The sequence below is a fragment of the Chanos chanos genome, chromosome 9 (genome assembly GCF_902362185.1).
Source record: "Chanos chanos chromosome 9, fChaCha1.1, whole genome shotgun sequence".
NCBI lineage: Eukaryota > Metazoa > Chordata > Actinopteri > Gonorynchiformes > Chanidae > Chanos > Chanos chanos.
Window position 1 is genome coordinate 25,309,484 of NC_044503.1, and position 12,764 is coordinate 25,322,247.

General features: G+C 41.6%; 2 protein-coding genes across 2 annotated transcripts in view; one reads left to right on the top strand and one right to left on the bottom strand.

The window, feature by feature from the left end:
* adcy3a (adenylate cyclase 3a) overlaps positions 1-2,602 on the bottom strand; it is a 14,764-nt gene extending 12,162 nt beyond the window's left edge. Inside the window, exon 1 of the mRNA XM_030784382.1 lies at positions 1,928-2,602. Coding sequence (XP_030640242.1) covers positions 1,928-2,602 — 675 coding nt within the window. The remainder of the gene's footprint in view (positions 1-1,927) is intronic.
* Positions 2,603-6,895: 4,293 nt separating this feature from the next.
* preb (prolactin regulatory element binding) lies at positions 6,896-11,794 on the top strand. The gene is made up of 10 exons (XM_030784453.1): positions 6,896-7,009; positions 7,859-8,041; positions 8,300-8,495; positions 8,656-8,879; positions 8,970-9,050; positions 9,345-9,472; positions 9,610-9,783; positions 9,909-9,981; positions 10,362-10,521; positions 10,898-11,794. The coding sequence occupies exons 2-10, from the start codon at positions 7,907-7,909 to the stop codon at positions 10,990-10,992; spliced, it is 1,266 nt and encodes a 421-aa protein (XP_030640313.1). The 5' UTR covers positions 6,896-7,009; positions 7,859-7,906; the 3' UTR covers positions 10,993-11,794.
* Positions 11,795-12,764: the final 970 nt, after the last annotated feature.

Consider the following 12,764-nt stretch of genomic DNA (forward strand, 5'->3'; position numbering starts at 1 on the left):
AACGGGTCAAATGTAGATGACACACAACGGTACGGCCCAAAATCGCGTTTTAAAGCAGAAATTTCTAGAATAAATGGTCTGACTGAGACACACAAACAAAATTCTGCTAAATAGGTAAACATCTGTAAGAGGAAGGCTATGGCATATGGGGGTTTTTTTGTGCTAGACTGTGTATTCAAACATAAGCTCAAGGGCGAAAAAGATACTATTCAACGTGCCATAACTCAAATTCAATTCATGTTGTGCTCACCTGCAACACATTCTTATCTGTTTCTCTCTCTGTGTGTGTGTCTGTGTGTGTGTGTGTGTGTGTGTGTTTTGACTGTCTGGAGGCTGTAGTTTCTATCTAAACAATCTTGCTGAGCTAAGGAACACCCCCTCCCAAAAAAAACAACAACATATGGGCATTTCTGTCCAATTCTCCCCAACAAAACACAACCCATTGTCAGTGTATTGAAGAGAAAATATAACTGGCTTAGAACTACCCACCACAGAATGGCAAGCTCTCGGGGTCACAATTCAATACCACATGTCACCAAACTACACAGAAATATTGCAATGTACTTTAAAGACATGCGACTGTGGATGCAATTTGACGTTGTACCCTCGCTCACCTGAAAACTTCTTAAACCAGCTCTTACAAGGCATTTGTAATAAAGCAAGGAAAGAAGAAAAAGGCCGAGCTTTTCTCATGCTGTGTTTAAATTGTCACTGACATTTGAAATAAACTATGAACTGGAATATGACATTTGAAATATTAATAAGCTCTTTGGGATATAAATTGGACCTTCTGGTGTGATACCATCAGCATACATCAGTGGATATTAAAAACGATACGGTGTCAAATCCATAACCAATAACCCAACTGCTTGTATCAAAAGTATTGAAATTGCCTTTGATATCGAGACGGAGTCTCATCACAATTTTGATTCATTACGGGTTTGCCAATAAGCATTTTGCATGTTGCCAACCATTAGAAAAAAAAATTCTATCATAAGCTTTTTTTTTTGCTCCATAACCAGTTGAATCAGACTTTGATCAACATCCTCTTGAGGATTTGGTAGTAATGATAAAAGAGCAGGTTAGTCTCTGAGAAAACAGAAATAGATGATGGAAAGGCTTGTGAGGCCTGACAACTGCATGCCTGATGCTCTTTCAACACAGAATTTTCATATCTGAAGCCTTAAAAAAAAAAAAAAAAAAAAAAAAAAAAAAAAAACAAGACAAGGAGCACTTAAAAGACCTTATTGAGCACCCAGCATGAGCAGAGCTAGACACTGTTTAAGATTTCATATTGCTTATGTGGGATGTGTTCATGTCATAGACTGGGGATCTGATGAGGTTTAACAGGCCTCATTTTTTCTTTTTTTCTGTCTTTTTGGGAAACCCAAATCCAAAACCTGCAGCCCCATGCAGACTAAAAAGGCTTTTGATCACCTTCCTCCTCACATTGTCTAATTTTTGCACTTCTTCAAAATCATTTCATCTTGGGGACCAATATTTTTCCACTTCAACCTTATTCAAACACCCCCAAAAAAACAATTACCATATAATGTCGGTCAGGGTCTGAAGTCCTTCTTTCTTTCTTTTGTTCTAAATATTAGCCTCTAATATGGTTAAGGGCTGGTCACTGGCTGGGAAGCAGGAGTGTCCAGTCGTCAGCCCATTAGCAGCTGATAGAAACCAGTAGGATTTTTATATAACGGCACTGGAGATGAAAAGCATTGCTATACAACACTGCTGAGTTCCTGTTCACCACTCTTCCATGTCTTTTAAGCTTCCTAACTTCTCCTTTCTTTGACTAAAAAAACCCCTCTTTCCCTCTCAACCTTCCCCCAATACTCAAATACTGCAATATCTGTCTAAATAACACATTATCTGTCACAATACCTCAATGTCAGTCCCCTTCAGTCACCGTTCCTCTCACCTGTCTTCCGAGGGCAGCCCCCTGGATGTCCTCCTGTTGTTGCTGTGCGATCGTCACCCCCAACACCAAGGTGTGGACTCCGCAAGACACGGTGGTGATGAGAACGATGGGCGTGAGCCGAAGTGGCAACGTCAGGAAGAAGGAGAAACTAAAGAAAGCCTGCCAGCCCACCGTGTCACTGGCCTGGTGGAAACGTGCAAAGTTCAAGCCCAGGTAACAGAATATCTGGGCGGCTATTAGAACCCATAGGGCGTAGGGCACTACCCGCCGAGAAATGCGGTCGGGCAACAGGCCATAGCGACACAACAGGTAGAGCAGGACGTCCGCCGCCAGCCCCACGCAAGCCACGGCCACGGACGCCAGCTTGTCGCTCGTATACACCACTGCGCACATTACGATCACGTAGCAGTCAAACAACGCTGCGAACACCACGAGCACCAGTAGAGTCTCGTGCCGCTGACGTCTGAAATAGGTCTGGTAGAGGTTCTCCAGGGAGTCCGGTGCAAAAGTCAGTCGCATAAAGCGGGGCAGACATAAACAGCAGCCGGAACTACGTACCGTTACCTCGTGGGTGCGTCCAACCGCTTGGCCCGGATCGGAGGGGAGAGTAACTGAGCAGTCTGCTGAATATTCGGCAGAGTACTCTGGCTCAGAGAAGGCCCTGTTACGAGGCATTGTGTCGACTCGAGCCGTTATTACGCCAAACACTACAATAATATAATTTCACTAAAGTCAAGAGAGAGATTCTAGATACCTTTTAAAACTTAAGCTTTTAGAAACGCATTGTGCTTGCTCGTTTGGTTTCCACTTTCTACTCCTCTGCTGACCGAGCTCCTGACCTGAGGGATCACATTTGCTGATTAGATTCCGAGTTAGCCTCTTGATTGTCAAGCCTTGGATGTGGGAACATATTCTGTTTACATGTTTGCTTTATTCTATGCTAAGACACAAGCCAATTTACATTGTCCTTTGCTCTTGGAGCTATCCATCACTGATGACCAGAGTTTGGTTGGTGAGATCTCCCAAAAATGTGCATTTGCCTTGTTCAAATAGATAGACCAAAGCTCCTTGTCATTCTCCACCAGGAATATTCAAAAAACATATCCAGATTCAGCAGGATAATCAGGCGTATGTGTCATTAAGACCAAAACAGGGAAATTTCTTCATAGACTGAGCGCTGTTAATATATCCATCGCCCTCTCTCCGTTTCCAATCCATCGAGGTCGGCACCATCGTTCACTTCGGGTTTCCATGGTGAACCCTTGCATGGGCGAAGAACATGGGGATGCATGAAGGAAGCAGTGCGATCATCTAAATAGAGTTTGTTCCCTCGATTAACATACTACTTTTGGAAAAAAAATGTAAACGATTGTTTCCTTGGATTGTGGCAAGAAGTAAAACGATCTTAAAAAGACGTGTCGAAAATATCTAATGCGCAAGACAAACATAAAATAGGATGACGATCTGAAAAACAGGATGTTGTTTTCACCCGCAATTTATATTAAAACAAATTCCTTTTCAAACTCGTGGGTTCCTGTCATTTGTTTATATAACGTGCATTAGGCTATGCGACCGCAGAATTCACATAGCATACTAAGAGGGAAAACGCTAACAGGAAATACATGTTGCGCTCTTAAAAAAATAAAGGAAAGGATTGTGCACTCTGTTTGTCCTCAGTCATTTAAATATTTAAATGCAAAATTTCAATGCATCTCTTATCAAAATAAACAAATTCTGTTATCTAGCAAGGCTGTAAAAGCACATCTTGCCATATTAATCACTGGTCGTCTACGGAGTGTACATATAAGATTGACTAATTAGCAGTATCGCTTTTGACTTGCATCAGTTCGAAATTGTTATCGTGTTTGTCTGTGGACCAAAGAGAAACTGGAATGATAAAAAAATAACACCGTGGTCATTTGCTAGATTAGTAGCCTACGAGTGGATGTTTCGATAGCGATAGTGTGTCCGCAACGTAAATCTGAGAGTTCTGCTTTTAATGGAGATTTTAAAACACAACTGACTCCATTTAGCTTTTCATTCTTGTTCCTTGCAAGCTACCGCCTTAGACAAAAAAAATATGAGATACACTGAAAGCCATCCGCACAAGCGGTCTCATAGCATCCGCTTACCAAGCCTTGAAATCCACCTCGGGTTCGTTCGGAGCTGTTCTCAGTTTATCCTCAAAAGTCACCAATGATCACTGCTTGCGCCTTTCTGCTTTCTCGTGACACGGAGGTGACACATTTGCCTTTACAATCCACCGACGCTACAGCAGAATGGCTTCTGGATTCGCAGACACTTCCTCGCTTTCCAGTGAACACGGAACAGCTCTGTGGTTTTCCCCACCTCGATCCACACTTTAGTACAGAGCCGTTCCCCGTACTCCCTCACTTCAACACCCCCTTAGATTTTTGGCAGCGCATGCGGGTGCATGCTAGTTCACAGTGACCAATAGCGTAAAAAAAAAACCGTAAACGGTGCCTTCGCCGAAGAATCCGGATCCATTTAAACTGTGCCGCAAACAAACTTTATGATAGATTTTTCTTTTGCCCAGGCTAGTTGACACCTCCACTTTTATCATGGGCGTAATTACATTTTAGCGCTCTCTCTCTCTCTCTCCTTCACACACACACACACAAACAACAAACATGCACTAACAAAGTTGCTTCCACTTAGGGCTTATGACAGTTTCGGGGGAAAAAAACAAGAACCAAAAAAGGGGAAACAAGAACAAAAAACTGATTGTTTAGGGTATTGGTGAGATAAATTCTACTCACTTCCAGAGTCCTCTGAATTACCTGACATGAAATTAAATACTTTACCATGCCATAACAGTCATTCATAAACTGGAATATGTTTCCAGTTCCCATAAAAGGGCTTGCTACGTCCCAAGGATATTCCAATACCTGATTGCAGATATGTAAACATTTGTTGTAGGGTTTTGTAAATTTGTAATCTATATAGGAAATATTGTGTAAATTACAGATCACTTCTATATATGATTGCACTGTCTGCGATAAAGATTGGACAACAAAATATCACAGTTTCCACTTAACAAAAATATTGAATATCTACTTTACTGTTTGAGGAAATTGCAGTTTCTCCTATACCTGCTCTCACTATGCCCATATAAGAACATGGGGACTGTTGTCCTGTACAAACTGCAACAGCTGATGCCCAGTTAACGCATTACTATGATGTGCACTCCTGAAACTTATGGCATTAAACCACACTAAGCCACTGGCATCTCCTGGGATGGATGACTAAATCCTCACCTGCAACTGATAATCACAGCAAGCACTAACAGCAACAAAACACAAAACACTGAAATACAATATCAATATCAACATTTATTTGTGATTTTTTTTTTAAACTAAGATGCATAGGGACTCTCTCTGTGTGTGCATTTGTTGCCCTGTTGTTTGAACTTTGTTTGTGGACTACTCAACTAACAGTCCTTTGGTTGTGTTTTTACGTGCGTGGATGTGTATTACTTTGTCTGAGTTCGGATGTCCACATTGACAACACCCCTGGCTAGGCTTCTATTGATTGTTCCACTGAAACCGTGCATTGAGCTGACAATCAATAATCAGACATCTGACATTTATAATGTATAACACACACAAACACACACAGACACACGTGCAGATACACATGCAGATACACGCACACACAAACACACACACACACACACACACACACACACACACACACACACACACACACACATTAAAACTAACCTTGCTTCTTTAGAAATGGATATAATACAACCCCCCCCCAATCCACCGTCGCCCTCCAAAATCAAATCCCTGCAGGTCATAGACAAACTCACTTTAGTTTTGGCGTTTGCCACAAGCTTTTTGAAGTGAACATCATTCGATGCATTCGGTTTAGTGACATGAGGCGGACAACTCTAGACAGAGGTTATGATTCAAGATTTAAAATGTATTTTGATATTAATGAAAAAGGCCTTTAACTGTATTTTGAGAGAATGAATTCAATGAATTCAATGTGTGTTGCAGTCACTGGTGTAGAGATAATTAATTACTAGTCCCAGGATTTGGTCGCAGAGGACTCAAAGAATAGGTCGTCCCACAGGGAACAGACGACATGTTAATTAACTGCCGAGTCAACCTCACAGGTCTGGACCTAAAAAAAAAAAAAAGTGGCAGAGGCTGATGATAGAATAGATAACACTGATATAACATTGGACAAAAAAAAAAGAGAGCAAAAAGTTCTGTATGTGAGTTGGTTAGGTAATATGATCAATTTCAACCATGGGCAAATGACTTGATGAAGGGCAATAGATGATGTACTGGACTAAACAGAGTGAACAACATAATAAATGAGAAGTAGGTTGTAAGTACATTGAACACATGTAGCCTACAATGATTTTACTTCATGCATGCCACTGCACGCAATGTAACTGGAAAACTGAAACAGGTTACTCTTTCAGGACTAACCGGTCAGATCATTATATACGCTTGAGAACAAATACTGTTTAAATTAACAGTGCTGCACATGTATTAATTTGTCTAAGAATGAAATAAAACTCAGTTAATCTAGTATTCTCTGATTAAGGTTTGTGGTTAAGTTTAGCCACGTGGCTTAAATGAACATCTCTTTCATGATGAAAGTTAATTTTGTCTTAGAATACATCTTTATGTTTTTGGTTTTGAATGGTTTTGGTTTGGTTTTGAATGTTTTCTTTCATGCATACAAAATACATCTTAACGATAGCCTCCATAAAGACAGATAGAAGGTGGATGCTTCCTGAGTTGAAATGTAGTTTTGGTTATCATTTATGTATTAGACATTTGCGCCCCCCAGGTGGCGTCATAGGCATGGGTGTGCGTCCTTATTTTACTTATTACGGTCGTCGTCAAGCCAACGTAACATCCTTATTGCCTTATTGCACATGCGCGCAGGAGACACGCTGCTGACGTGTAGTTAGGGAAGCTGATAACTTGCATTTTGTGCTGTAAATTGTTCATGACAAACCGGTGACGTTTAGCAGTGGGATGCCCACTGTTTTTGGAATAATTGTTTTCTCAAAAGAATCCCTATACAGCGGTGCAGGTAGGATGACAATACGCCGTTTGTCAGATGCTTGGGAAATGTTGTTGCTGCAGCTTTTCGCTGCAGTGGATCATATCAACTAAGCTAACTAGCTAAATTAGCTTGTGGTATAAAGAGCTTACAATTGCCTAAGTTACAAACACTAGATATGTTGGCTAATACCAGGGTGTTTTTGTTTTAGCCGTGCACTGAAGTTGACGCATGTGTGTCGATCTTGGTCATTGTGCTGGATTGCTAAATTTATAGCAATGGTCATTCATCCAGGAGAGTTGTATTTGTGCTAACGTCATAGTCAAAACCAAACTGCATATCACTCACTAGTTAGCATCATGTGATAGCTTGAGTTAATGTGAAAGAAAATCAAATCATGTGTACCCTTTTAGACTCGTGATGGGAACTGACATTCAAGCAGATTTAATCAGGGCTTCAGTATATGGCATCCCAAGTGTGTACACTTGTTTTAAAATCGGATTCACATCCGCTTCCTGTCACAACATCAGTTTACGCAATTAGATTCGTTGTAGACGTTGAAAACCTGTTCATTTAGGCTGCTTGTGTATTCTGGTCCTCGTGAACACTGACTTTGTTTACTCACCATGGCGTAGTAATGCTAGTCATTGTGGCTAACAAAACCATTTGAGTGTGTTTTATGCCTGTTTCAAGCCGATGAAACAACAGCTTACGTACAGCACACGCAGTTTAAGTGTATGACATTACTGAGATAACTGACGAACCGGTCAGCGCTTGCACGACTTTTTTGTACGGCAGAACATTTTTAAAATTCTAATGTCTTTGTTAACTTCTGTTGTTTAACTTTGTTGAATGGACTTTTTGTGTTGTTGATCTCAGCCTGGAATTTCCAGTAATAGCGTGAAATACGGTTGTCATCAGAGAACCATGGGGAAACGGAGAATGCCGGATCTGTACCGGGCCCCCTTCCCCCTCTATGCCATTAAGGTGGACCCTAACACGGGTCTAATCATTACGGCTGGAGGAGGAGGTGCTTCCAAGACCGGAATAAAAAACGGCGTGGTGAGTGGATATTACTTTTCTATCAAGTGTCATTCTTTAAATTACACTCAGTACAATTCTTAAGATATGGTTACACTGCATAGTACACAGTCTACCTAGCCCCTTTGTCAAAAGAGCTGTGTGTCTGTGTGTTGGCAGTGGAGCGCAGCTGTATATATGTGATAAGTGAATGGACAGAGTTCTCTCTTACTGCTTACACTGACACAGCACAGACGTCGACTGATTTTATTTATTTATTTATTTTTGCTTAATCTGCAGCATTTCCTGAGTTTAGAGCTGGTCGGCTCCCAGCACAGCGCTACCTTGCTGCACTCTCACGACACGGAGACCCGCGCCACCATGAACATGGCGATAGCCGGCGACGTTATCGCCGCCGGGCAGGATGGAAACTGCAGCTTGATGCGATTCAAGCAGCAGACGCCCAAAGAGGGACGGAAACCCGCTTCAAAGGAGGGTAAAGGAGGTTTTCCTAAAGTACATCAGCACTCCGAATAGTCTTGAGAATAACACGGTCCTCAATGATTATACGTGGACTTGTAAGAAGAAATGAAACTCATATCTGGAGGAGCATTTCGTTTTTCTTGAGGTTCATGATCTTGCTCTGGGGTTTGTAGGAACCGGAGGGAAAGGGGCGAGAAAGCGGGCCGGTCGAGACCAGAACGGCGGCGGAGACGTGAAGGAGACGAAGGACGAGACGGTGCGGATGTCTCTAGACGACGTCGGGGTCGTCAGGTCCGACGTCAGCCCGCAGGACCCGCTCCAGAAGTGCGTGAGGTTCAGTTCCGACCTGACGCTTCTCTTGACGGGAGGAATGGACGGTCACGTCAGGGTGTGGGAGGTGAGCACGCTCGGATGAGCAGAGTAGAGTCAATCCAGATTTTTAGCTCATTGGGCCCAGATTCACTGTGAGACATTCACTCGTTTACAGTATCCGTCCTTGAAGGAGAAGCTTGACTTCAAGGCCCATGAAGGTGAAGTTGAGGATCTGGACATTAGTCCAGATAACAAGGTAATTACTTCATAATAAACATGTGATACAAATTTTCAAATTCCATTATAATCATCTTAAATTACATCTTCATAATAAAAATAATTCGTTATATGATGTGATATTACATATGTCATATTGTCAACCTTTGTCATGTTGTGAAACTATGGTATGTCATATTGTCAGCCCGTGTCATATACTGCCAAAGTGTGTCATATTGTTAACCTATGTCATATTGTAAAACTATGGTAAGTCATATTGTCAAACTTTGTCATGCTGTCAAAAATATGTCATATTGTGCTATGTTCTATGCAGCACATTGTGACAGTAGGACGGGACTTCACATGCAATGTATGGAGTGGGGATCAGCTGGCAATGGGGCTTTGTTGGCATGACAACATGCCCCAAATCACAGACAAGATGTATCGTTACCTGCAATGCAGGTAAATCATGACTGTTTCAAATTCGTAGACCTGGAAACCGATTCGTTCAGGTGTAAAGTGAGACGGATGACGTCAGCACTGTGGAAATTTCGTTGAGTTTAAGCTATATCTGAGGGTATTTGTGTCTCTGTGTCTAGGTTTGGAAAGGTAGAGGATCAAAAAGATGGTTTAAGATTGTACACCGTTCAGGTGCCTCACAAACGAGACCGGAAACCCCCACCGTGCTACCTCACCAAATGGGACGGGCAGAGTTTCTTGCCCTTGCTTACTAAACCCTGTGGTAGCGAGGTCATATCCTGTTTGGCTGTGAGGTAAGGAACATTACACCTCTGGTCTCCTTGTCGTGTGTGCAGTTATCATGTGCATTTTTTTCAGAAGGTGACTGTTTTTATTTTACTTAAATTCAGAAGATGTTGACTTACCTTCTTTGTTCCAGTGATTCTGGAACATTCCTGGGCCTCGGCACAATCACAGGATCTGTAGCAATCTATATTGCCTTCTCCCTGCAGGTAACTAACTATATGTACACTCACAGATAAACACACACACACAAATACACACACGGAGGGAGGAATTCATAAACGTGTATGAGCACCTCAGCCGTGGTCTAAAGGTTAGCTTGTGACCGGAGGGTTGCCGGTTCGATTCCCAGGCCCAACATCCATGGCTTGAGCAAGGCACTTAACCCTAATGCTCCCCGGGCGCAGAGGAATGCTGCCCACTGCTCCTGCGTCTGTTGTGTGTTCACTACTGGTGTGTTGGATGGGTTAAATGCAGAGGACAAATTCACTGCTCACTGTTCACAGTGTGTGTGTGCGCAATCACTGAAACTTAACTTAACTTAACCTTTCACGTCACTCTAACTCGTCATCCCCTTTGTGCCTGGCAGAAGCTGTATTACGTACGGGAATCTCACGGGATTGTGGTAACAGACCTTGCTTTCCTGCCTGACTCTCCCAAAATCAGAGCGGTGAAGGGTGGAAATGAAGTGGCCATGCTGAGCGTGGCCGTAGACAGCCGCTGTCAGATGCACACGGTAGCCAACCGAAGTAAGCGCCCCGTTTATTCAAATCGTTCTGAGGATCACGTCGCAGTTACAAAAACGATACTACAGAGCAAACACGCAACACCCAAAATGCTCGACTGATGTATAATGTCTACAATTTATATCAATGATATCTAGAGTTTATATGGATTATTTTGCTCTTGATTCATGCAATGCAACGCAATGCAAGGATGCAGTTTTATAGCTGCTCACTGCAGAGCAAACACATGTGATGGAGTGGTTTTGAATGCCGTCTAGCATTAAGGTGTTGTCCAGAGAGGTGAAGGTTAACTGAACCACTGAAGGGCTGCTGTGTGTGAATGTTAATAAGGACTGTGTGGAGATGATTTGACTTATTTCTGTGTGATATGTGTGTGCAGGCTCGTTCCCAGTATGGTTGGCACTGGTCCTGTGCGGTCTAATAGTGGTCGGAGTGGTGCTTCTTCTTCAGTACCTATTTCCTGGGTTCATTTAAACACAAGGGATCATTTTTTTTTTTTTTTTTTTTTGCTTTGGATGACAGACCGTGAAAAGAACAGTATGTTCTGTTTCTCCCTCAGCTTCTGTTTTTCCACATCATCAACATAACCGGAAGAACTTTGAACGGAGGACACATAACCCTAAGTGATCTTTACGGACCTAACGTTGGTGATGTGCACCAAAATGAAACGAAACGTGATTTTTTACTAATTGCAATGAGAAGAAATGACAGTATTTATCTTTTTTTTTTCTTTTTCTTTTTAACAAAAAAAAGGAAGAACAATGCATTGAACACACTTGCATTGTGTAATCATTTTTTAGTTGAAAGGCAAGGAGACATATCTTAAGAAACATCAGAACACTATAAAATGAAGAATCGTTTGTTCACTTGCTGCGATATATATATATATATATATAAATCGAACTTGCCCCCATCACTTATGTTCACGAGATTCTGTGAATGAATTTGAAAACTCAGGATTTGTTCTTTTTTTTTTTTTTCTTTTTAGATTAAAAAAAAAATGTATAGTCTGGAAAGAGAATCCTTTATTTCTGAAGGATATGATCTGCCTGGCTAGCTACCAACCCACAATGCCTTTAATGGAATGCTGAGTCGTAGAGGGCATTGTATCTTTGGATGTTTTAGATGTTTAAGAAAATGTAAAAAATATAGCTAATTTCAAAATGTTTTTTTAAGCGTCTGTCCATTTGTTTAAACTCAGCCGCAACGTTTGCAGATATCTGTCTTGTATCAGCATTTTGAGTATCCTAACATTTGTTAAAAATGCAACTAATCGTTTCTATTGTACCGTATTAGAGTATACAGCTCTCATTTGAATAAATTGGCAATACGTTTACGCAGTGACGTTTGTTAGAACTCTGCCTGTAAGAAAAGTTTCTTTTCTCCACTAGATGGCAGCATAGTCTACTTTGATCATGAGCGCTGCTGCTTAATTTATGAAACAAAATTTCTTAGCCACAGCGTTTTAATAAACGTGCGGGATAGATGATTAGTTGTTCATTAAACTATACCTTCTGGTAATCTTTTGACTGATCAAAGGAAAAAATGATTTAAGTAAGATCAGTCATTCAGCATGTGCTATCAAAATTTCTCTCTCGCTCTAGGAGGAAGACCATCTCAAATCGAGATAACTTGTTAATTTAAAAACTGATGGTGCATGTAACAAATGCTTGAAGACACAATACACAGAAAATCATTATAATAATGATTTTCCACTGTTCGCTTTTCAAAAGTTGAATGAATGCGTCCTAGGCACATTTAAACAGGTAATAGCTAAGAGTATGAAACAGTGTGTGTGTGTGTGTGTGTGTGAGAGAGAGAGAGAGAGAGAACTTAAACACATAAAACTTGAACACATAAAATGAATACCAAACACACACACACACACACACACTTAGAGTGCCATTCTGTGATAACGACCTTCTCAGCTCTACTTCACCATGAAATGGGGACAACGAGAGTTAGACGGTGGCCTTTGTCTCAGCTAAATGTAGCTCAATAGATGCTTTTATTTATGATCTTTCCACTCAAGGTTTACGACGCGCTTTGATTTGTCAGGGCGGCGGCATTTTAGCATACTGATGAATATTAATAAGCTGCTTCACAGAGGTATGGTGAACTGTGCGCCAAGACTCACACAGACTTGGGCCCAGCAGGAAATCATGCTGATAAAATGTGCAGAGCGAGGAGAAACGGAGGGGCACACAGAGAGCCCGTTCTTTCTCTTAGAGGGGAGGAGGGGGGAA